This window comes from Pseudonaja textilis, chromosome 2 (assembly GCF_049901715.1).
Source record: "Pseudonaja textilis isolate UNSWEBS1 chromosome 2, rPseTex1.2, whole genome shotgun sequence".
In the NCBI taxonomy this organism is placed as follows: domain Eukaryota; kingdom Metazoa; phylum Chordata; class Lepidosauria; order Squamata; family Elapidae; genus Pseudonaja; species Pseudonaja textilis.
The window spans coordinates 100,409,116-100,434,328 of record NC_141991.1 but is presented as its reverse complement, the minus strand read 5'-3'; the positions used below and the strand labels follow the sequence as shown (position 1 = coordinate 100,434,328).

The 25,213-nt window shown below is 36.2% G+C and overlaps 1 protein-coding gene across 6 annotated transcripts in view; it reads left to right on the top strand.

Annotated features, from left to right (window-relative positions):
- The window catches only part of PIK3R6 (phosphoinositide-3-kinase regulatory subunit 6), a 38,373-nt gene that overhangs the window by 5,595 nt on the left and 7,565 nt on the right, over window positions 1–25,213 (top strand). For 2 of the 6 annotated variants that reach the window (XM_026696195.2, XM_087924720.1), the window contains exons 2-17: window positions 5,333–5,462; window positions 6,473–6,556; window positions 8,368–8,459; window positions 10,217–10,285; window positions 11,108–11,240; window positions 11,632–11,701; window positions 12,284–12,467; window positions 15,902–16,049; window positions 16,613–16,702; window positions 18,183–18,636; window positions 21,112–21,211; window positions 21,322–21,423; window positions 21,883–21,993; window positions 22,087–22,177; window positions 22,599–22,669; window positions 23,382–23,472. In XM_026696195.2, coding sequence (XP_026551980.1) covers window positions 5,450–5,462; window positions 6,473–6,556; window positions 8,368–8,459; window positions 10,217–10,285; window positions 11,108–11,240; window positions 11,632–11,701; window positions 12,284–12,467; window positions 15,902–16,049; window positions 16,613–16,702; window positions 18,183–18,636; window positions 21,112–21,211; window positions 21,322–21,423; window positions 21,883–21,993; window positions 22,087–22,177; window positions 22,599–22,669; window positions 23,382–23,472 — 1,903 coding nt within the window. In that variant the 5' untranslated portion in view covers window positions 5,333–5,449. Of the gene's footprint in view, window positions 1–5,332; window positions 5,463–6,472; window positions 6,557–6,842; window positions 6,957–8,367; window positions 8,460–10,216; window positions 10,286–11,107; window positions 11,241–11,631; window positions 11,702–12,283; window positions 12,468–15,901; window positions 16,050–16,612; window positions 16,703–18,182; window positions 18,637–21,111; window positions 21,212–21,321; window positions 21,424–21,882; window positions 21,994–22,086; window positions 22,178–22,598; window positions 22,670–23,381; window positions 23,485–25,213 lie in introns of those variants that run through there. The other 4 variants (XM_026696192.2, XM_087924719.1, XM_087924722.1 and 1 more) reach the window with 3 other exon arrangements.

Sequence of the window (25,213 nt, the reverse complement as noted above, 5' to 3'; positions counted from 1 at the left end):
CTTACTTGCTGGTTCCATATGACTAAATTTTACCTTTGTATGTGTGTGATTTTAAAATGTATTTTTTCAAGGTTTCTGTTACGTTATTTGAATAACGAGGGTTTCTTAATGCATATGCAATGAGCAGATTACATTTGTAGGTGTATGTTTATAAATATGGGTTTTTACTATAAAGTAGCTACTGGTATTTTGGTATTTCACTACTTATAGATAGATTGATGACTTTCGCTAGTCTGATGCCCTACAGATGTGTTAAAGTATGAATCCTATATTATCCTCTAGCCAGTGGGATGATAGATCCCCAAAACAATATATCAATAGTTTCTAGGGGGATAAAGCACAAAAAAATCAGTTAGTTGACATCGCCACTACTTCTTGGTTTATGTATTGACTCATTAATTTCAGCCAATTTTGGCAAATAGCCAATGTTCAATTTTAAACATACTTTACATTATTCAGCAGAGCTTTGAAGAGAGTGTGCTTAGGACCACATGCAAAGTCAGGCTTCCTGAGAATTGTACATAAATAATAAAGAGTTTGGAATATTACTTTTCAAGAATGTCAATGAAAAACAGTAGACTTAGAGATCAGGGAAACCACCGAACTGGTTTGCAAGATAAATCAGTTTTTATTCCCTCAGATTCGAGCAGCCAATAAAATTTGCTTGGGTTTAATTTTCTCCTAAAATGAACAGAGGTGCATGTACTTTTTATTTTGCTACATTAGTCAGGTGCATAAAAATAAACAAAGGTAATGTTGAACAAGTGGCTGTGCCAATGATGAAGTAAACCACACTGAATGACAAAAATTTGAGATTATTTTGATTGCCTGGAATGAAAGGCAATCTGGTGATTTGACATTCTGAACCTTACTTCTCTCCCCTCCCAAGTATGGAGTTCAGAACAGTTGCCTTATCTTTAAAAAAAGGTCTCAATTACTTACACACAGCTATGCGCTTTCTACAAACTAAGTGTGTTAATACACTTAATATCTAAGAATTGTCTTCCAGATCCTCAGGAAATGCTTCATTGTTTGCTGTTGCTAAATTTCAAGGTTTGAGCCAACGTCTGTTGTATAATTGTTTCCTTAAGAGTTATGGGAGTTTGGAGGTTGTTTGCAGCTTCAGCAGTCACTGATGCCCTGTCAAAAGGTGTAAAGAGGAAGTTTGTCTGCAACAACTTCTGCCTTGACTGGGGTCTTAAAATAGAAAACCGGAAATGGTTAGAGCTGTTTCTGCAGTAAGGCCCACCCATGATGAGAAAGGAAATTTTTAGTCCTCAGAAAAAATCACTAGTAGAATCATTGGTATAAATATAGGTCAAGTATTTTGAATGGACACATGATCAGATGTTTTCAAAACATCCACTGTGATCACTATCACTTCAATTATATTTTTGATGATTAAAATGTTACATGGATTGAAATTTATTAGGCCACATTTTGATTTTGAAAGTCTAATGCAATAATGACTTCTGTAGCATTCTGTACACAGTAATTCCCAGTGAGATAAGGAACTAAGCTTCTAATAAAAGTTTTTAAAAAGTGCGGTATTGCTTCACCTTCACAAGAGAAGCAAAGTTTGTTTGTCGGTAGCATATAATTCTGGGGCAGTGTACAGTTGAACATTGCCATGTTTTTAGGCCTCCTAGCCTCTATCAAAGACACAGGAAATCTGCTATTTACTCTTCCCATATTTGGCTTTATCCCCCTCTCCCCTTCTGCATAGAAAATTAACTTTCATCACCAACACACCAACCATTCAAACTGTTTTTATCTGTTTTGATCCCCTCCATAGGATTGCAGGGTGATTGACACCCCCAGCAACCAAGGAAAGAGTGCCCACTTTCATCATTTCAATTGATGAATTTGTTTATTACAGTATTAGACCAGAGACCAGAACAAATAAAAACATTCAGTTAATGTACAATTAAAAATTCTAGTATAAAATAATAAATAACAACTAAAATCTATAATAAAATCCAGTCTGTCAATTATACGTGGTCTAACTATACTAAAATTACAATCCATAAACTGTGTGGCCTGTTGTAAGTTCAATGCTAAAAGGGAAAAGACTAAGCAAGGCAAAGGGTTAGTAAGTTGTTTCCACAAAACAGAGGGAACTAGTTCATTGGGGAAGTGTTACTTTTATCCCAAATAAGACTATTCTAGCCTCAGTCTTATCTCTTTTGGATACATTGGCAGGGTCAATTAGTTGGGATTAAATGGGTATCTCCCTGATCCATTTAGGCATGTTGTGCAAAGGGCCAGTAATTCTTCTCCTCAATTGCTATCCAATGGCAGGCATCCTAAATAGAGGCTGCTTACTGCAGTTTCCAAACTTGGCATCCCCTAAATGGCTTGAAATACAGGAAGTCCTAGACTTAAACCATTTGTTTAGTGACCATTCAAAATTACAATGGCACTGAAAAATAGTGACTTCTGACCATTTTTCACATTTGCAGCCGTTGCAGTTTCCTTGTGATCAAATGATCAAAATTCAGATACTTGTATTTATAGTGGTGGCAGGGTCCCGGGGTCATGTGATCATCTTTTGCAACCTTCGACAAGCAAAATTAATAGGGAAGCCAGATTCACTTAACTGCTGTGTCACTAATTTATCAACTGCAGTAATTCACTTAATAACTGTGGCAAGAAAGGTTGTAAAATGAGGCAAAATTCACCTAGCAACTATCTTGTTTAATAATGGAAATTATGGGCCCAATTGTGGTCATAAATAGAGAACTACAATTATGGTCTTAAGTCCGCCCCCTCCACCAATAGTCCAGTAAGCATGCCAGTTAGCAGGTTGCAGTCCAATCTAGGTAAGAGAAGCTTGATCGAGTGAGATATATGTCGTCAAGTATTTGCTTATAACTTTCTTTCAATCAGAAAAGTGAAATTGTACAGTTTCTTTAGGAAGAATTAGAACAACTGAACCATTTCCCACCATTTCCCAATACACCTCAAAGTACTTTGGGGTGGAAATATTTAGTTTGTTTTTTCTAAATGCCTTTCTAGTGTTTGGCAAAAAGGTAGGGTTTCCTCCCTCATCAGTAAAACTTGCAGCTTATTAATTATGTAAAAATCTCCTGATTTCTTTTTCTGGTGAGAATTGACTTTTACACATTACTTTGTGAACATCTGGAAAATTGCTTGCTACTCCGGATGAATAACAAATTTGTTGGGAAGGCTAAAAAAAAATATATCAGTGGGTGGAAGTACCTGGGCACCTTATCCCACATCTTGGTTTACAAATTTCTAACTTTTTATAGCCACAAAATACTTAATTGTTTTTTTTAATAAAATCCCCAGTTATTTTTTTTTAAACCCAGGACAGTGAAAGTACCATAAATGTACAATATGGAAGGAGGTAGGGAAGTTGGCTATTGAGCTGCATACCAGAGCTGTGTTGTCAAAAATGAATGAGCCCAGAACAACATTTAAATGAGATTAATTTTAAATTTAATAAATGCAGTTAATGAATTAGATTATTATTTTTGTCACATTAAAAATTGTACTTTGATAGCAACATCCAAAGGAGCTTGGAAGGAAGAACAATTTCCAGGGAACTGAATGAAACCTTCAGACTGCTACATGCTTATCCCTGTTTTATGCATTCATTGTATGAGTCTCTGAATCCTAATGTCTCAAAAATATCCTGAAAGTTTACACTGATTTTGTTTCACAGGGTAGACATAGTTACTACTTCTCTAGAAATCTTTATGAACATGTCTTGTCATTTGAATTGTTGTGAGTATGTATTTAAGAGGAAAGTGTTAGCACATTTTGGAACAAATGAATCCACCCACATTTCAAAAGATTGTTGTGGTGGCACTTTTTGTTTTGTAGCTGAGGAGAAACGAATGACATTATCTGTGCTTGTCTTCATTGGGTTCATTCTCAAGGATGAATGCATGAATTCCATGGTGTAGCCCAGCCTGTATGGTTTGGAGAGGCCAGCTGATGTGAGGCTATGGAATAACTAAAAAAGAAAGCATTTTACAAGGTTGGCTTTACCATTAAGCTCTGAGTCCAAAGGTGCTGGATAATTGCTCAGAACCAGGCCAAATAAATTGGAGTGTGAAAAATATGGCAGGGGGACAAAGCCACTAAATCCATGTGGCTTTTGGCAGGCTTGAGGTGCCTTCTTCCAAAGAGCTTCAGGATGAAATTGGTCAGGGAGAGCTTATGACAAGAAAATTTCCATATCAGAAGTCTCTGGAGGACATTTTGAAGATATTATCAGATATGGCAGGTATGATAATATCTGGCTTGACTGCTGGCTTCAAACGTGTTAGGAGATCTGTAGTTTCAGGGCAAGAGGGAAGAGACAACACATTCCACTTTCTAATCCTTTCAAATATTTGCAGGTATTGTCAACACTGGTGAGGCAGGTAAAGCAAGTCTATTTTAGGTATGTTTCTACATGATGGAAATTGGCAGGTTTAAATGGCCTATTGCAGGGATCTAGCTGGGTAGATAAATCCTGTAATATAAATGATCAGCTTATTGTTGTTTGGCTGTCTGAACTTTTCTCATGAGTTTCCTTATGCCTTGTATATCATACTGAGGTAAGCGAGACCTTGATTTATGGCAGTCTCAGAGTCTTGTCATGCTGTATTTTCTACTGCCAGATCTTCACAATGTCATTTCCTATGGTTACCTTGGAAGCCATTTCAACATCATTTCCTGTGTTTGAAAGATAGGGTGGGTCTATATAACTGTATTTACAGTTACAGGACAACTATCCCACAGGTATCAGTCTGTTCAGGATCTTAGATAATAACCCCTGTTCTGCCTGCCAGAATCCTGAATAACAAGGGTTTGTGCTACAGATGGCTGGCCTCACAAGATTTAGTGGTATGTCACATATTCTAGGACAGTCTTCCCCTAATCTGATGCAGATATATTGATTCCAAATTCCTACAATAGTCATATGATAACGCTACTAACAGGATTGCAGTTCAGCTCATATAGAAGGTGGCACATCAGGAAGGCTGTTTTAGGCCTGAGAACCCTACTTTAAAAAGTGCATTGCACCCAGACAAGTTTCAAGTTTTATCCCCTGAATTTTTCAGCAAAGGAATGGACAACGCTGCAGCCTCCAATATGTTTGTGGGGGGGGAATGCTCTGGAGGGTGATAGTGCTGAGGAATTGGGGTGGGGGTGGGCTGTAGCTGCAGAAGGGAAAGAAAATTTTATTTCATGCACTTGGGTGAATGTGGATGTAGTTCTGAACACTGAACTGTTGTGGGAAGCAAACCATTTCATCCTTCACTCTTCCATGCAGCCGTCCACAACCTCTGTCTTACACCATCATATTATTTTGCAGAAGCAGTAGAGGAGCTGAGGCCATGCTGAGTGAAACCGAGACCTCCGTTCACCTAGCTCTCCAAAAAGCGTGGCTACAATTAAGCTTGCAATCAACTCCTTTAAACACTATCCAGATATGGAAAACCCAGGTTTGTGCTTGGTATGAAAGCATGAGAGTCTAATTAGGAAGAATGAAATGGTTTCAGTTTTCTTTTGCTATCCCTCTCCTGTTGAGAAAAAAGAAAAGAAAATATACGAGAGGATCAGGTCTCTGCTGCTTCCTCCCCTGCAGGGGTTCCTAGATAGCCAGGCTATTAACTCCATTCCCATCCACAGTTGCCAATTCCATCACGAGTGCTCATATGCTTATTAAACACAAGGAACACCCAAACAAAGAGTCTTAGGGTGCCTTGAAATTAACAGCAATAGCACTTAGACTTAAATACCACTTCATAGTGCTTTACAGTCTTCTCTAAGCAGTTTACAGAAGCAGCATATTGCCCCCAACTATCTGGGTCCACATTTTACCAGTAGGATGGAATGCTGAGTCAACCTTGAGCCGGTGAGACCTGAACTGCCAAACTGCTGGCAACCAGTGATCAACAGAAGTAGCCTGCAGTACTGCATTCTAACTCACTGTACCACCACAGCTCTTAAGCATTATTTATCCTTAAAGACTTCATGAGAAGACTACTATAGGTTTGATTAGGCTCAGTTATTATAAAAAAGGAATGTTGTAATTTTGTTTCCTCTTTATGGAATGGCTGATAGTAATTGCTGATGAGTTGTTTAAATTAAAAAAAAACATATCAGAGATGCTTTTTTACAAATTGAATTGTTTACACCTGGTACCCTTCACGTTTGTCAGTAGTACCCAGGAAAATAAGTGTGAATGGAAAATACTGCTAAAAATAAACGTGGATATTTTGATTTTATAAAAAAAATCCATATTCTACAATATTGATCTACTAGTCGTAAGTCTGGTGCTGCTTAACTTAGCTTATATATCTCAAACAGGAGCTAACAATACTAGTGCTATATAACTAGGATTTTGCCTTTGATGATGGGGTTATGTAAATGTAAATTTACATAAGTTTGCATGAAACTAAAAAAATTAGAAATCACTGAACCTCATGTTGATTTCCTCTTTTGCTTTAAGAGGTTGAGTCAGACTTTCTCCGAAGTGTGCATGCCCTTCTCCGGGAACTTGATGGCCATCATCCAGCCTTCCAAAGTGAGAGAGGTAAGATCACTATAGATAGCCAGCTTTCCAAGAGATTGGTTATTGTGTGCTTACACTTCCATTCTGTCAAGCACGGGTAATCAGGAAGTTCAAGCAGTTCAAATGAATATAAAGATCTATAACAAGCTTAAGCTCTCTTCAAGAATCTGAACTATTAACTAATGTATTAATTAATAAAGGAAATTAGTGGTAGAGAAGAACCAATGGAATTCAAGGTGGGCTGGACTTAGATCTGTTGTGGCATGAAGGGACTCGAGACTGAAGACACATTTGACCCCTCCCTCAGGCTCAGCTTGGTCATCTCCTACATGTTCTGCCTACATAAGCTGGAGGAAGGAAAGCTTGACTCTCCGTGCTAGGATGTCATTCACTTGGGATTTGTTTCTGGATACCTTACTTGGTGAGATACTTGCTCAAAAGATGAAGTAGTTGATCTGATCCTAGAGGACAAATTTCTGCCCATTAAATTTTTCCTCATTATCAATATAACTATGGAGAAGAATTGTCAAAGAGCATGCTTTATAAAGATGAAATTTCCATCTATTATCTCTAGTTCAGAGAGTTCAGGCAGTAAGATAGCAGAAAGAGCTTTGCCTAAAGAAAAGAGAACTGCCAAATTGCTGGGTAGAACATTGATCAAATCCATTGTGTGGATTCCCAATTGGTTTGCTAGGAAATGTATGCTAGGAATAATTAACCCACATCGGCTATGTTCACACAACATGCTTAAGTGAATTACAAGCATATCATTTAGGTTGAAAGTTTATTTCAACCTAAAGTAGCTCTAAAGTTATCTGAGGACAAATTGACTTTCCCTGGTAAGCTGTATCCTATGAATAGAGAACAGATGGTTATCATAGAGTTAACTCTGCTTATCACTCACCCAGAAATGAAAGTGTGGAGCAAAACCAGGGCTTCTCTAGGAAATAATTTACTTTATTATTTTCATCTCATAGCCAAATAAGGCAGAAAAAAGACATGAGAATAGCTAAGTTCTGTCTTCTATGCTTCTGATTCCAGTTGAGCCTTGAGGAATTTCTTCCCAGGCTTTTCAGAGGAAAGTTAAAAAGGAGTAAGTGACAATCTCATTACTTTCTATGAAGATAACCAGTTTTCATCTTTGGTCGTAAATTCACAGTGGTGATATATTTGTTAGGATTAGTTGTGTTATGTGAAGATAACTGCAACAAAACTTTAATGACAGATGATGGTGAGTTCCAGCCAGTGTTAATATCTATTTTTCTTTTCTTCCTGAAGTACTGAAGTTAAATGAAGGCAATATAATGTCCCAAAGGTACTTTTTGAAAGGCAACTGGACTTTCTTGGTTGTTGTTTTTTTAATGTTTCACCTCTCATCCAAGAAGCTTCTTCAGTTCTTAGAGGAGAAGCGAAACATTTTCAAGGAAAAAAAATCAAGAAAGTCTAGTTGCCTTTTGAAAAGTTCCATTGAAACAACTGTGACCTGAATGATTGAGAATCTTTATAAACAAAAGACAAAGTTAGTGTTTTTGTTCAGTTTTTTTAAATGCAATACTACAACTTTTAAAAAACATCTTGGAAGCAAATTCCTATCATAGGTGGAAATGAATACCTCAGTTTTAAGGACTGGAAATAATTATTAATATGTTTAATTGATAGCATGGATGAGCCTTTACATGTAAAACATATTGAAAGACACCTACATCCTGAGAGCTTTTTCTGAACATATTACAATCCAGCCTTCCTTCTCCTATGAATTCCATTTTTTTATATATTGTATCCTTGGATTAATAAATGAAACATTAATAGATACTCTTATTTTGATCTCACAGGGATGCTAAGATGGACCTTGCACAAGAAAATTGACCGCAATCCCCAAAATGGAATTCTCTGGATTAAAATTTTGGTGAAAGAACTTGAAAGAGTAAGAATGTGAATTACCGTGATTTAATAGTAAATTGGATTAGGATCATGGAGATTTAGGTCAAGTCCACCTTCAGCCATGGAAACTCAGTGGGTGACTTTGTTATTCAGTGGCTCTCTTGTAATCCAACCTACCTTAGTAGGTGGCTGTTTTGAAAATAAAATAAATTGAGATTCTCATGTAAGATGCCTTGATTTCCTGAAGAAAAAGTGGGATGTACATCTAACAATCAAGTAAATAGGCAAGTGACTTTAATTTAGTCTTGGTAGCCTTGGTAATCCAGACAGACTTGATCATTAATATAAAACTATGTTTTATTATCAATCCTTACTTTTTTGGATTTAGAAAGAATGAAATTGGTTTTCTGTCAGGGATTTGGGCATCATAGCCTCAGGGAGATGTTAGCAATGCTGTCTTCTTTTGCAGCTGACACATAGGGATATCTTCTTTGGGGTCTTTGGTGCTTTTTGAGCTTGGTGCTTTTCTTGTGCTGATATGTCTATTCCAAACTAGGTAACATCATCAGTGCTACTTATTGACAGCTGGAGCAGGAGTGAACAACTCTTGACCTGGGAACATATGCAGCCACTCCTCTAAAATTGCACTGTTACAAATTGTGAAAATTCATCCCACAGAATGTTTTTTGATCCATTATTCCAAAAAGAAATGACAAAAAGGTCTAACCTAAATCAGACTGAGCAAATTTATCTTACTTTTTAAAATCTCACAAGTAATAATTAAGGAGACAAATATTTTGGTCTTATCTTTTTTGTGGGTGCAAAGTTCCTAAAAATATTAAGTAGTCCTTGGCTAAAAAGCAAAGAAAAGAAAAGGATGTCTGCATTGCTCTAGATTAAAGTGTCACCTATTCCTTTTTTGAAAGCAGCAAAACAAGACATGCTGCTTGCCAAATCCCAGTGTAAAAGCAATTTTGCACTCTTCCAAGGTCAAGAATTCATAGCACCAACATCTAATTTACAGGTCCATTTTCTTTTGAACGGCTTTATCTCAGTTTATCACACCTCCCATGGCCTCTGAAGGGTTGACAATGTTCGTTTAGTTGTCTCTTCTATCTTGCTGCTTTTGCTCCTTTTCATTCCTAGCCTTTAAGAGTAAAGGATCTTTAGTCTGGCTAAAGACAGGTAATATTGGTATTGTTTTCCCAGAATTCTGGCAGGCTCATTTGAATATACAGTACATTCATTTCACAGTTCCTACTGAAGTGTTTTTGTAAAAATTCAAAATGTAATGTCAGTGGGAAAAACATATATTAAGAACAACTCTGTCTTTGGCATAGTACTATCATTTTTTAAAAAAACCCTTTGTTTTCAGTAAATCCTTTCATATGTTTTATGATTTAAAAAAACTTTTGTTTTAGTTTTCTAGGACCTTTTTTAAAAAATACTACTCAACTTATTAGCTTATTCTCCTTTGGTTGTGGGATACATGCTTAGCTCCTTCAAACTTCCCTTTAAATTACACATTCCTGTAGCTTTCAACCCTTCACCACCTTTTTTTTCAGAATGTATCAGAAGAAGGAAGAGACTAGTTATTAAACAGCAAAGCACAAGCTGGGGGATGTCTCAGATTTACTTATAGTAGTTGTTATGTATTCTTTCAGAAGCATTGCTGCTGCAGTGCTCTGGCTGGCTGCCTTCCTCCTTCCCGTGATTTTATTTTGGAAAACTTTGCCTCTCTTCTTTAGAAAACAATTCAATATTTAGAATATATTTAACATAGCTGTCTGCTTTTTCCAGGCAGAAAGATGTAACCATCAGAAGCACATCATCCCCCTGGTTCACACACTGATGTATACGCTGATCAAAGTAAGAACCTTATTTCTTCAGCACTGGGATTAACAGGTTACAATGCTCTGATAACAGGCATTCTTTTGCACACTGGGACTCCATATCCATTTCAAAGGGAGGAATAAAGAATGGTTTGCTGTATTGCTATGTATATGCTATTCTCGTTACTAAGAAGAAAGCTACTCTGGTGTTGCGGTTAAGGCATCAGTCTGGGAGACTACGAGTTCTAGTCCTTTGCAACAGAAATTCTTACACCTCTGAGGATTAAATGTGTTCCTTCTGAAGGGTCGGTGACTTTAGGTGACACACACTGTCAGCCCTAGAAGAAGATGATGGCAAACCACTCTCAAAAAACCTTGTCAAGTAAACTGCAGGAAGTTGTCCAAGCCGTCTCCAGGAGCCAACACTGATTCAAAGGCACATTTGTGTGCATAAACACAGATTAAGAATGCAGGGACTCTGATCTTAAGACAGGAAGCAGAGCTTTGTAAAGATGCAATAGATACTTTCATAATCTGCTTGCCTTGAGGGATACAGATAATAGGATGCAGTATATTTATGAATGGCCATGCTGGTCCCTACTGTGCACTGCACTGTTTATTATATCAAGGAGAAAACAAAACAAACAACATTGATTCTATGATGGTATTTAGATTATCAGTACTGAAGACTACTTATAGGTGCGGATTCTATAACCCTACCATAACCCTACAATCTGCTTTCTACTCATGTTTAACATAACTAGTACCTGCAGCAGAAATTCTTACATCTCTAAGCATTAAATATGTTTCCAATGAAGAAACTTCTGCTTGGACATTTACTGGCTTTTTTCCTCCCCAGGTGCCTTGCTTACCTGATGACCTATATGAGAGAGTCTATGATTTCTTCAAGAAGTTGCTTACTTTGCCCAAGCCTTTCTGCACTATTGGTTTGGATTATGCTTGCCAGCTGAAACTAGAACGGGCAATCCCAGGTAGGCTAGCTTTATTTATTTTAGTTTGTTATATTTGTTATGATATAATGGCTATTTATCAACAAATACATAAAATTAGCATCAAAAGGAAAGGGATCAGAAAATATGGGAGAATTATGATGGACTATCCTTTATGTATGCAGTGATGCATGGACCTCTCCCCAAGAATGTTTCATGAATAATTCAGGAAGAATTATGCACAATAAAAGGCTTATCTGTAAGCATATTTCATGCTTTTGTTAAGACTGCTTTGAAATTATTCACTGTTCAAGCTGTCCAGTAGCTTCTGGTGGCAGTTTTGAGATTTATTTCCTTAACAAATTGATTATTAGAATTAAAATCAGACCATGGACATTTGCATTTTATTGTTGTGTATGTATTTATCCACTAGGAATATTATACCAAAGGAAAGTCTCTGCAGAACAAGGCCTCAAAAATGACTCATTCCCTTATCAGGATAAGTAAGTATGCCACTTCCCATGTCCCTTTTGTGCCTATATCTATCCTTTGTATCACATGATGGGGCAGTGGATTTAACAGTATATGAAAACGATGGGTCCTGTATGGTCATCTAGCTGAAAGAAGTTTTCCAAGTTGTTTATTCCCAGGTTTTTAACCATGCTTTGTATGTGTGTGATGTTACATGTTTGTTGCAGAAGAACATCATCCTGCTCCTTTAAGATACCTTTTGTTTGATTTCTATTTAAGTTAAGCTTTGTTAAATTATAAATAGATTTATGATTTTTCGTTCAGAGTTCTTTTTCCTTAAAGTGCTATCTAGTTGAAAAGCTTGTTATTAAATTTGTGATAAAAAGTCCAGATGAAAATAAATTGTTAGAGCAAAAGATCAACTGTCTACTACACCAAGATGAAATCATTAATACTGAAGGGACATTAATGTTACTGAATCTGGAATATTGTGGATTTAAGCATGGAACTGATTGTTTACAGAGCCCTTTAGTTTCCCATACAGACTCTTGGATTCACATCTACAGCTAATAAGTTCTGCTTATGTAATATATATTAACTCTTCATTTCCTTAGGATTTTCATGTTTGTTGATCCAGATTTGCTCTCTGGGGCTGTATGCCAAGCACTAGTTGATGAAATCAAGGCTGCCCAAATGTTCCAGTGTACCAGGTCCTGCATGATCTATGTGATAGCACATGCTTTCCAAACAGGGCTGAAGGAACATTGTGATATGAGGAACTTGCATGAAGCATTTCAGGTATTGTGAAGAAACAAGGAAGTGTTGGTTTTGCAGATTAATGATTGAATGAATGAAGTAACTAGAACTCCTTAAAATAACAGTTTCACTCTAAATAGTATAGATGGAGATTTTTAACTTCCTTCTTTCTCAGAGTGCTGCATCAAGATCGGCTTTCATTTTCAATTCATAAATAGATACATGTGTACTGCTCAAGGTTGCCCAAGAAAAGCCCAGAATTCCCTTACCTTTTTGGACATCAACTCACATAATTTTCAATCGGCTGTGAACTGTTGAAGTCTAACATACCTGGAAGCTTTCTGCTTTTTAAAGAAAAAGAAATACATTGGAATACATAGAAATAAAATTTTCCTTTTTTTTCTTAAGGTAAAAAAAGTTGTACTGGGAAATAGAAACAAAGCCAGTAATCCTACAGATAAAAGACTAATTCTTGGAAAGGTGCTTATTTTCTTGCAAATGTTTAGCCCAAGTAGAAGCTTTGTTGGTATTTAGCCACCAATCTGATAAATATGGTGTACTCTAGATTTCCTGAAGCTAAACTTCACAGTAATAAAAATGAGCTGCATTGCAAAAGGTTTAGGTTGTCTGCTTCCCTGTAAACATTTTATGAAATAAGCATTTTTATAACTTCAAGCTGGAACTATTTTCTGTAAGTGTTTATAATAACTGAGAAAGGCAGAGAATTAGATGAGTTATGGCTTATTGATATGCCTGAGAGTTTGATATCACATTGCATAAAATGTAGCAGGTTTTTCATTATTGAGTTGTGCTAAAATATGGAGTTTCCAGATTAAAAAATGTTCCCAACTTTTCTTGAACAAGCCTCAATAAATAACATATATGTATATCAAAGCAAAATACTACCATCACAAAATCTCCAGAACCGTAAAGCCTAACTTGAAATTTGGCATGTGTGTTCCTCTTGGCTTCTAGGTGCTCACTAACAAAGGATTTTTCAAAAGACCATCAGAGCATTAGTATTTCCTGTATTATTATTAACACGCTCTGATGCTAAGGAGTTCTACTTCCCCTCCCCACCTGAAAAAAAATATGTTCCAAATGCAAAACACAAGCAGAGGATAGGACTTTTGGTTTCACTTTTAGTTTCACAGCAGCAACCAGCTTTACTACCGAACAATTGAGCTAAGCCACGCCTAGGCTCCTTGCTGTCTCCTTGCTTACACAGCAAATATTGTTTCAGTTTCCAAACACATTGAAGGAACATTACCAATGGATGGTGATAGGCAGAGGCAGAATTTTCTTTTCCACCCCCAAGACTAAGCCTGACCACATAGTTTCGTGGTGAAGCATGGCTATAGAGCTAGTCCTAAATATAGTTAAGGAAAATAATGAAAAGCGAACCCATTACACCTTCCAAAGCCATGTTTACTTAAAGTAAAGTCCTTAATAGGACTTTAAGTTTTTCTGAATCCATCACATCCCTTCACATTTGGGGAAAATATTGCTTTCTATTTTAGATGGTGAAATTGAGAAGTCCAGTGCTGCCCCCATTTCCAGAGATCATATGAGTTTTGAATCCAGTATCTCTATAACTTTTCTTATCCTCTAAACACACTGTTGGTGTTTGTAGGCTATATAAACTAGCACCTTCTGGATTATTTGGGGCAGGCAAACCCAGTTTCATCAGTATCAGACCATAATAATTGCAAAATGACATGCATGTAATGATACTATCACACAAATGCAGCAATTATGTACTTGCATCACAATGGTTGCATGACTCATGGTATTTTCATAATGTCATCACTCATGAGCCATTATTTGCCTGTCCTGAATACACCCATATGCAACATGTTCTTAGTAGAATAATTCATTTGGCAATTGGGAAAATCTCTGCCCATTCTAAACTCCTCATCCAACAAATTCATTTTTTTTTTGCAAATAAAAATCTTCCTGTAATTTGGAATCACAGGTTTTATGTGCCCTCCTGAGTCTCACTACACTGTGCTCTGAATTAAAGTAACTCTAAAACATGATTCTCCATCCTCTGCTTAAACACATCCAAAGAAGGAAATTGGTTTTTCTGTTGAGCTGATTTTTCTGTTAGGAAATATTTTATAGCATTCAATTAGGAATCTGACTTTATTTAAGTCATATCCATACTTATGTGTCTTGTGTGTCATGCATGGAACAATGTGAGACAATGAATAAGACACATATCACATCTTCTGTGTGATACCTTTCAGGTATTTGAAGAATGCTATTTATGCTCCAAGCTTTTTTTCCCAACACTAAACATATTTACTCCTTATCCATAGGAATTAGTTTCTAGTCCTTTGATCATCCTAAATATCCTTCTCTGAACTTGTTCTAGTTTCTCTGAATCCTTCTTAAAGTGTGATACCCAGAAATGGATGATGGGGGGGAGCTCTGACTAAAGCAGATGGAATTGGAATAATTATTATTTTCCATGATTTGTAAATTGTATTTCTAGGGATGCAGCATAAAATTTCATTTGCCATTTTGGTAACTCCATCACATTACTACCGGTAATTCATATTTAACTTCCAACCCACTGTTATTTAATCTCTTTCACAAGTATCATTTATGTTTCTAGTAGAATTTACTTTTATGGGATTATCCTTGCCAAACTGCAAAAATAATATTATGAAGCGTTGATCATAATAAAATTCCATTAAAGATTGTACATATTAATTGAAAACTGACTGGTTATATTATTAATGCATCTTAAAATCTCCTAAATGCTTGTAGTCAGTGATGTACTTATCAAAAATGAACCTGTCCCTTTAAGCTCCCTTCAGATTTTGTTTGAAATAGGCTTCTGTCTTTAATGCCAGTAAGAACTATGAAACTTCAACATTACTTTGGAGTAAGCTCTATTAAAATTAGTGGAAATTAGTTTTGAAACAATGTGGATAGGATTTTCATTTCAACAAGCCATAATTAAAACAAGGAGCTGTTTATTATTTAACATGAGTTGACAAAGAGAAGCTTACAAAATATTCAGACATTGATAACCCTAGTTTAGGAGTGTCAAACTCGCATCATCACGGTGGTGTCATGTGACACATCGGGACTTTCCCGCCTTTGCTAAACCAGGCAGGGGCATGGCCAGCACATGACACATCCGGCCCTTGGGTTGTGAGTTTGACAGCCCTGCATTAGTTTTTTTTTAAAAAAATTATCAGCATATTACTAGGAGACAAAATAAAAAATCCCAGTTATCAAATTACTTCCAGAAATTGGTCAGTTGTATCAGGTATTCCATGTTTGCACTTTCCTGGTGAAAAAACAGTTTCCCACTTAAACAAAACTGAGTATTATGACAGTAACAGTAGATCTTTATAAACATTTGCTTACTTGATGATTGAATAAAGCTGAATTCATTCTGCAAGCTACGAATGTCATTCTAGGAGTTCGTAAAACCTAATTACATCTTTGTCCTTTGATAGGCAAAGCCCTTAGATGAGATTGAACACTGTTTCCAAGAAGTGATGGCAGCAACTGAACATGCGGTTGAAGACATGAACGTGGAATATAGTCGATATGTTGAGGCCCTTGAGAACATCTACAGTACATTGCTGAGTTCTTCAGAGAGAAGTAAGTGTAGCATTCTGGAACTTGGAACAAGTAGGTCTTGGTCCCTGAGTTGTTTTTGGGAAGGAGATTTGGGAACTTGTGATACCTTCTTCTGTATGCTTTATTTTTCCCAGTATGTGCCACAGGATGAATATATCCAATCTCTTCCTTATGTGGAGCTTTACAGTCCTTGGCAGCAACAAGCAACAGTGTCAAAATTAGTCCCATAAGAACTGTATTAGGTTTTTTTTTAAGAAAAAGGAAGCTAAAGCAGCAAAATGCCAATAACAAGTGGTTACAAGTGATAACAAGGGGCAATTGAGTATGCATTCCTATCCCCAAATCTGAGTATCTCTCTCTATATATAGAAAATCAGATTTTTCTGTGTGATTTTTCTATGTGAACATTATTTTAGAAAAGTAAATGTGAGGTTCCATAACCCACTGCAGAGCAAACACCAGTCCTTCCAATATTCTCACAGACTAATTTTCACATTTCTCTGATCTCTTTCTAAGATTATATCAGACTGGCCGAAACTATAACCTGAAGTGACATATAAACAGCAAGATTTTTGTATTTTACAGGGGTGAAGTCTTCAGTAGACAAAAGTTCAGACATCCCTTTGCCCAACCCTAAAATCAGCTTCCATCTGTGGACTGATGAAGACCAACTTTGTAAGTATCTGAACTCTGACATGGGTTAGCTAACTGGCAGAAAAGTAAAACTATTTGTGGTGGAGTCCCCGCTAGTCTCTTGTAGTGTGTTTTAGACTCAGCCAACTATCATTGTGTTGATATAAAGATCATGATAAAAGGCTTTATATTATCTCAGTGATGGCTGGGTGATGCTAGGAAGCCTATAAGTCACTGCGGGTGGAGGGTGTGGGTAAGGGATAACCACAATCTCACTAGTTACTTTTTTATTGTGATAGAGAAGCAGGCCAACTTCAATGTTTAAGAAAGCTTCTTAAGTACTAAGGCAATAACATGAACAAGGAAGCTCTGGATCAGGAAGTTATTTATTTGAAGGAAGCTTTGGATGCAAATGTCTATGGAGATTCTCAGTGATCCAGGTCATGGTTTCCCAAAGATGTTTTTTCAAAAGGCAACTGGACTTTGTTTTTTCTTGACGATGTTTTGCTTCTCATTCAAGAAGCTTCTGAGGACAGAAGCTTCTTGGATGAGAAGCAAAATGTCTTCAAGGAAAAAACAAAGTCCAGTTGCCTTTCGAAAAAGCATCTTTGGGACCTTGGATGCAAATAAGTTATGTAACAGGAAAAGAAACAATACACAAACAAAAAAATAAATAAGTGGTAGATAGCATTACATATCAATAGTTGGGGCACAAAGAAAGGTTTTTTTAAGAGTATATGGTGCAGCATGAAAAGGACTGACAGATTTCTGAATGATTTCACTTTCACTTCATGAGTTAGAACAGTGATTTTGATGTGATGTGAATGCTATTCAGGAAATATATTGTATGAAAATGAATAAATAGGGCTTCATTTCCCTATAAAAGTAACACATTAAAAATAGCAGTTTAAGTGAACATTTGAAATGATTGTGAGGGGGAGTCTGATTCAGCGTATTTTATTCTGCTATATTTTTTGTATTCTCTTTGTTATTTAATGGTGTTACAAAATACAAATATTTGTATAAAAACAGCTCATCATTTTAAAAAAAAAATATTTCAAACCTGCCTCATTTTTAAAGGAGCAAAATTAAAAAATAAAAGCAAACCTTTTAAACCTATTAATAGGGCTTAATTATAACTAAATGTTTATGTTAAATGGCTGTTTTTATTTGGAATACAATCACTTCTAATCAGGATTAGTACCCCATTTTCATTATCTTTCAAAAATTTACCATGGCTGTTCTTTGTCCATAGATATATTGTTTACTGCAAAAACCCCAAAGATAGGGGTTTTTTCCCCCAGCAGAAAAATTTTAAACTCTAATCTTCTCAAGGAGAAAGATATTAAGCCTTTGCATGGCAGCATGCCCATTACTTTATGTTCAATTATGTTAGCTTCATGAACCAAAGCTTCAGCCTAAGAATGTGAACAAAATATTTATTTTGCACAAGAAGCCATTGTGTACTGGCTTCAAGCTTGTCAGGGTTTCCCCCAAATCTCACATTATTTCCTCATTTTAGGGAAAGAGCTGGTGCAGTTTCTCCGTTCACCAAGTCAATGTGGTGAACAGGATTCTCTGAGTCCAGGATTGGATGGCTTTGAATTTCAAGATCTGGTGCCAGACTATGACTGCTGTGAACAGACACGTTTCTCTGTGCTCTCCAATGACAGTGGGATTGAGCGGGACTTGCCCCTTCTGGCTGATGACATGCCAACTTCCTGCAATGCTGAGACTGAGCATTCTCGACTCCAGAGAAAGGGTTGCATTAAGAAAAAATATGCAGACAGTGTAGCTTTGCTTCAAAGTAATTGCAGTGGCCAAGGTGCAAAGCCAACTGGGAAACTGCACCGGAAATCTGGTGGTAGTACCATAGAACCAATAGTTAAAGTGAAAAAACTGCATAGAGCTCGTGTCTTAGTGCTGGGTGATGACAGGGTACTGGGACGCCTTGCCCAGGCCTATCACTCTTTGAGGTTAGTATTGTATAATGCAGATATATTTCTCCTCAGGCGATAACCAGGTAGCAAATAGGATACTATGTAAGCCAGAGGTGAGGAATCATGGCCCCTTTATGACTTGGAAACATCAACTGCCAGAATTCCTGAACCAGCATGGGTGGTTCAGGAATTCTGGGAGTTGAAGTCCCCAAGTCATAAAAGGGCCATAGTTCCCCACCCCTTGATGTAGATCATATTCCCATAGCACAACAGATATAATTTAACAGAACACTCATCCAGAGCATTTGCTACCAGTGAGATGGCAAACAATGACTGCCTTTCTCTTTTGTTTTTATTATTCCAGCTATCTTTCTATGGCTGCTAGCCAACTCTTCCTGTCTTGCTTGTCAGTTTTTATAAGCTATAACTAAAGCCTAAATTGTATGGTTGGGAATGAATTTATGGCATATGAGATAGGGGAGGTTTATCTCTTTTTTATTTTATTTTATTGTTTTTGTTTTCAAACTTGAATTCCTGAATATGCACAAGCAATGGAAATAACAAACTAGAAACATTTGCAGGAGCAATTCTGCTTTGTAGTCTGATATCATTTTGCCAGTGGTCTCACATCAACTAATCATTAGCATCTTAATTAACCACTAAAAGACTGGTTTTATATTCAGGCAGCATTCAAGCACAGCATACAATTTTTTGCTGCTTCACAAAAGGAAATTAGTGCCATTTGCTAATTACTTAACTGCTTTATTTCAAACTAGTGTATTTTTTCATTAGCATATCTAAATTGAAAGGGTAGTAAGGGGGCTTTTCCTACAATTTTAGTGACATCCATCCATCCATCCATTCATCATACATACATACATACTTACATACATACATACATACATACATACATACATATACATACATACATACTTCCAGCAAGCTTTAAATTGTGAAGGACAATAACAACAATAATAAAGTGTTTTAGGTGCTGGCCTAGAAACCAGGAGACTGAGTTCTACTCCTGCCTTAGGCAAAAAAGCCAGCTGGGTGACTTTGGGCCACTCACCCTCTCTCAGCCAGCCCACCACACAGGATTGTTATTGAGTCAAAGGAAGAGTATTTGGTATGTTCACCACCTTGCATTACTTACAAAGTAATAAAGGTGAGAAGAAAAACCCTCCCAAATAAATCCATTTTGTATGAAATAGATGCTTTTTATTGAGCAGAATATGTGCCATTTCAACTCCAGCAGAAGAAAAATGTGATGTGGCAATAATTAAATCACATTACCCATGTTTTGTTCTTAAAGATGCTGAATGCTGAATGTTAATATAACTTGTTTCAATTCATTATAATTCATCCTAACAAGTCTGAGGACATGATATTCCTCAAGTGATTAGTATTTTAAGGGAGAAAGTTTACAGTGGAATTGTAGCATCTCATTGTAGTGGATGAAACCTTTTAATATGCTGTAGAATGTAGTTTGTGTTGATCAATAGTAATATTATGCTATGGTAGCAGTAGAAGGTCATATGTAGCTTGGCAATATGAGTGCTTGGGGTTATCCCCCCAGCCCCCCACTATTCTAAAAAAAGGTATGGGGAGGACACAAGAAATAGGCAGCCACAAATTGAGAAATAATGAAAGAATTTTCTTTTTTAAGAGAATGATATAGATTCTTATACACCAACTGAATAACTGTCAAAAGGATAAAGTCAAATCTTTTGGTTAATGCTCAACACTTGATAACTTAATAGACATGTTATTTTGCCATTTTCCAAGATGCTTCTTGTCTTCCCAATTTAGTCAACTGATCTCTCTTGATGGTGTCCAATTCAAATACTTAGTATGACTTTGCTTAGCTATTTCAAATCAGCCAAGGTTACCTAAGTATTGTCAGAGTACTATTAATATATCTCACAATATTTTCTCAGTTAGAAAACACACACACACACATACACATACACAAATTAAGATACACACACACACACACACACACACAAAGAGAAAAAATAATATAATGTAGCTCAGGATTGAATTGAGGAGCCTTTGGTGCTCTCTGAACTTGGTTGTTTGGTTGCAGACATTTCATTACCTGACCAGATAACATGGATCAGTGGTAGTGAGTATGCGGTTTGCCATTTATATAACCACCACCTTCATGTATTTCAGTGTTCAACTGTAGAATCCTTAGTGCTACCCAAACTTGGTTGTTTGCATGCAGACAATTCATTACCGAACTAGGTTACATCTCCAATGCTAGTGTGTGGGGGATTTGCTCCCCATTTATATAACCACACCTTCACCAAATCTCAGCCAATACTGGCAGGCCAAGCTTCTATATATAGAGAGAAAAACCTCAAACTCCTTAACACTGGTTGTGTTATATAGTTGGGTAACAAGCAGGCAAATCACCAGTTCAGGGTTTGTGTCCCAAGGACTTCAGAGAGAGAGAAATCATTTGTTACTGAAGAAGCCTTATCAGACCTTATTTTTTCCCATGTCCAGGAAGCGAGAAAGCAGGCGGGTGTTTCTTACACAAAGGCTAAAAGTAGATTTTTATTATGTGCCTCTTGTTGAAGAGCAACCAACCTCGTCCCTTATTGAGGTGAGTGACTTACAGCTAGTAATGGAAGAGGAAGTCCTCCATTTTTTGCAAGTGGATCTTGTCTGTGCAGTATTGAATAAAACCTGCTTCTCTTTTGTCTGCCAAAACAGGGAGATCCATGTGAGTTGGCTGCCTATATTGGAAGAGTTGATCCGTGGTACGAGAGCAATATTAATTCCCTCTGTTACACGATTCCAAAGCTGGCCACCATGGTAGGAGAGAAGCTCTTCCTTCTGTATGTGTAGAAACAGCTATGAGATTTTTTTTTTCTTGAGATAGCAAAGGAAAACAGCAATATTTCCATCATGAAGTTGCTTCTCACCATCCCTTAATCAGAATCCTCAGCTTGTAATAGCCAACTTGACATGAGGGCTATGTAACATCCTGCTTTCATCCTATATGGGTGAAAGGCTACTTTCTGTGCTTGGGATCATAGCCCTACCATTAATGTCTTTTATATTTCATAAAGGTGCATTTATCATTGTTGGTGTAATAATGGGGGCAGGGAAAGAAAGAAATATCTTACTTTCTACTATTTTAGATGAGAGAGGCTATGTGATTCTCTCAAAGAATATTTTTCTTAATCGTACTCCTATATTTACCAGCATGTTTGCTAGAAATAGCAGTTACAAATGATATAGACTGATGTAATCATTTTTGATCCCATGCAGCTTTCTTCACCAAGCAAATCCACACTCTCTGAATTGTTCATTATTGATGTGATTGCATATTATGTGCGTCTGGGCTTACAGCCAGTTTTCTTCCAAGTCTATGCAGTGAAGGTCAGTAGTCTTGAAGGATGAAAATACTTATTATCAGTTTAAACAAAAATGATTACATTTCACCCAATGAGGAAGGATTTTCTTGTCTTTCAGATTTTTTTTAATGATGCTGCCTTGGAACCAGCTGAGGACATTTTCCTCACTGAGTTAAGAATAAACTTTGAAGAGTTCAACACTTCCAAAGGTCTATATTTCATTTCAAGATTTACTACCTATTGCACTTTCAGTTTATTCTCAAAATCTGTAATCAGTCTTCCCTGACCAATATGTTAAAATACTGTTCCTTTCATCTCAACCTAATGATCACGCTGTAATCTTTTATATTTAAAAATAACTTCACACAAGCTGAATCTATTTAATGTTTTCTCCTCTGATTACATCTGAAGCACAACTCCTTGGCCTTTTTCCTCTCCTCAACACTATTTAGATAAAAGTTCACATGCCATTCCCCTGCCTATCAAATGTATTGTCCATTAAGTTCAGAACAAATAAACAAAAGTCTTAAGTAGAAGAGCACTGTATGTCTCAATATTTAGTCTGTCTGTAAACTAACTGGAAAATTATCACTGTCATAATTGCTTGAAAGCTATGTCTTTCTCTACTAGACAATTTACCAACAAAGAAGAAACCAACAATAGAATTTCCTGGTGCAGAACTTACATTATTTTATAAAAAGGTAAGACACATTATAAATTGTAGGTAAAAGTGGGAAACTATATAGACTTTTAGGAATTGGAATTAAGTTCCAGCAAAATATTTCACCTACATCAATTACTTGAGTTCAAAATAGGAACTATTGAAAGTTATGCTTCAAATTTATGTAAAAAAGCAGGTTGACCTAATTATTTTATCTCACATTAAACGTAGAAGTCAGGTGAATGTAAATGTTTTATGTTCTTCAAAGATGACAACCATTAAGAAGAAAGCAGAGTAATTTCACTTATAGACTAGAACATTATAAAGAATTGAGAGGAGATATACAAAGCATGCAGAAGAGGTGGTTCACAAAGCACATTAGTACAAACAAAACCTTTTAAATATATTAAAAGTACTGTATTTTTCACAAATCTTTGAAAGCTGCTCAATTTTCTGCTGGAATGTGTGCATGTAGAAGCAACACTTCTGAGATCTCCAACAAAGTGTAGTGGCGATGGTTGCATGTGTAGCCAGACAAGTTTTTCAAACAATCAGCTGGAGCTTGTGAAGAATGCTACTGCTTTAATGCTTTGAAGAAAAGTGTTCCTTTGGTGCTGATGTGCTTTGTGAAGCACTGCTTTCAAGCGCCTATTAAGCATGAGAGGAAAAGTGTCTGTTTATTGGATGGCGGAATCGCTGATTCATTTTATAAAGCATAAATGCAATTACCAAAGTGAAACATTTCTCTTTAGGTTTTGCTGAGTAACCGTGAAAAGGATGAGATAATTTCTTTGCGATCTACAGGCCTTGTTATAAAAACCATTCCCTCACATGAATTTGAAGGTAAAAGTTATGGTCGGTTGAGATGAGAGTATATGTGGTTTTATTTGTTGGTATGGTTTCTAGATAAGAAGTTTTGCAATTTTGTAGAAATGCAAAACATCTATTTTTCCCATTATTTCCATATTTGCCTGATTGCTTAGAACAGGGGTGGGCAAACTACGGCCCGCGGGCCACATCCAGCCCGTTGGTCTGTCCAATCCGGCCCGCCCCTGAAAAAAAAATCACTGGGCGTGGCTTGGATGCCCCTGAGCGCGGTTTGCTGTTTGTTGTCTCCTGGGACTCGTGTTTGGAAAGCATGGAAAGTAGTAGCAGGAGCAGCCGCGGTGTTATTTTTTCTTATATATATAATATATATATATATATATATATATATATTATAAAGGGCCCATTATAAAATGCAGCAAATTATATATAAGAATATTATATATATATGTGTGTGTGTGTGTGTGTGTGTGTATATGTGTATGTATGTATGTATGTATATGTATACGTATATGTATATATATTATTCTTATATATAATTTGCTGCATTTTATAATGGGCCCTTTATAATGGCCTTTTATAAAATTGGTTTGGCCCTCGAACGCAATTCTGATTTTCCATGTGGCCCCCGACAGAAATTAATTGCCCACCCCTGGCTTAGAAGTATAATATGTCTCCAAGGAATGGGGAAGAAAGAAACAATCTTGATCAAAGGAATAACCTGTTTGCATATTATCATGGAAGGGGATGATGGAACCATCATAATCATTTAAAAAATAAAAAACGGATAAAATTGGTTTGATTATGATATACAGTTTAGATGTATCATCCAGTAATAAATAGGTGTCAATGAAGTCCATGCAAAACAGGCAGGAAAAATATTTCTATAGAATGTTTACTATACATTTTATTTTTTTTCTAAAAATCTAGTGTGTCTTTCATACTGAATATAAAATCTCACATCTGTAAAAATTGTTCAAAGATAATCTTCTTAATGTGCTTCTCTCCTGCATTTGTAATTAAATTTATGCAGTCACTTTCTTCATAGAATTATAGATAATAAATTGGGCCATATAAACACATTTTACACTTAGCCTCAAGTCCTAAATGCAATGTTGCATCACTTTATAATTTTATTTACTGAATTGAGTTTTATTCTTTCACTAGTTTTTTTTTTTAACAAATTTTATTCAGTTTTTCACAAAAAACCAAAAATCTCTTTTTAGTGGACAACATATTTCCGGGTCATCACCTTTACGTACAAATATGACAGCATATACATTCATATATGCATACTTAATTCTATCATTACCTTTTCCATTCCAAATTTTCAGCGAGGAGAGAAACAAACACATTAATTCTAGCCTCTTTCATTAATCTCAATTGAAACATCTTTTGTTTCATTTCAATTATTTAAAATATAATCCTTTAATATTTATTTTAAAAATAAAGATAAACAGTATGTTTGCCTAATAATAATAATAATAACAACAATAATAATAAAGGTTACCAATGTCTCTCCTTGCTTTTAATAGTCTATATTAATGTATTAATTTAGTTGGTTCTTTAGTCTGTCGTATTCCTTTTCCATTACACATTCTTTTTATAAATTCTAGATTAATACAAATTTTAATACTAAAGAAAAAAAAACAAGTATAGGTTTCCCTCCTTTTACTGCTTTGAGTGTGACACCTGAATGATTAAAATATACCTTTATTCCCTCATCTTGATTCCCAATAAACCATTATTTTTAAAAAGT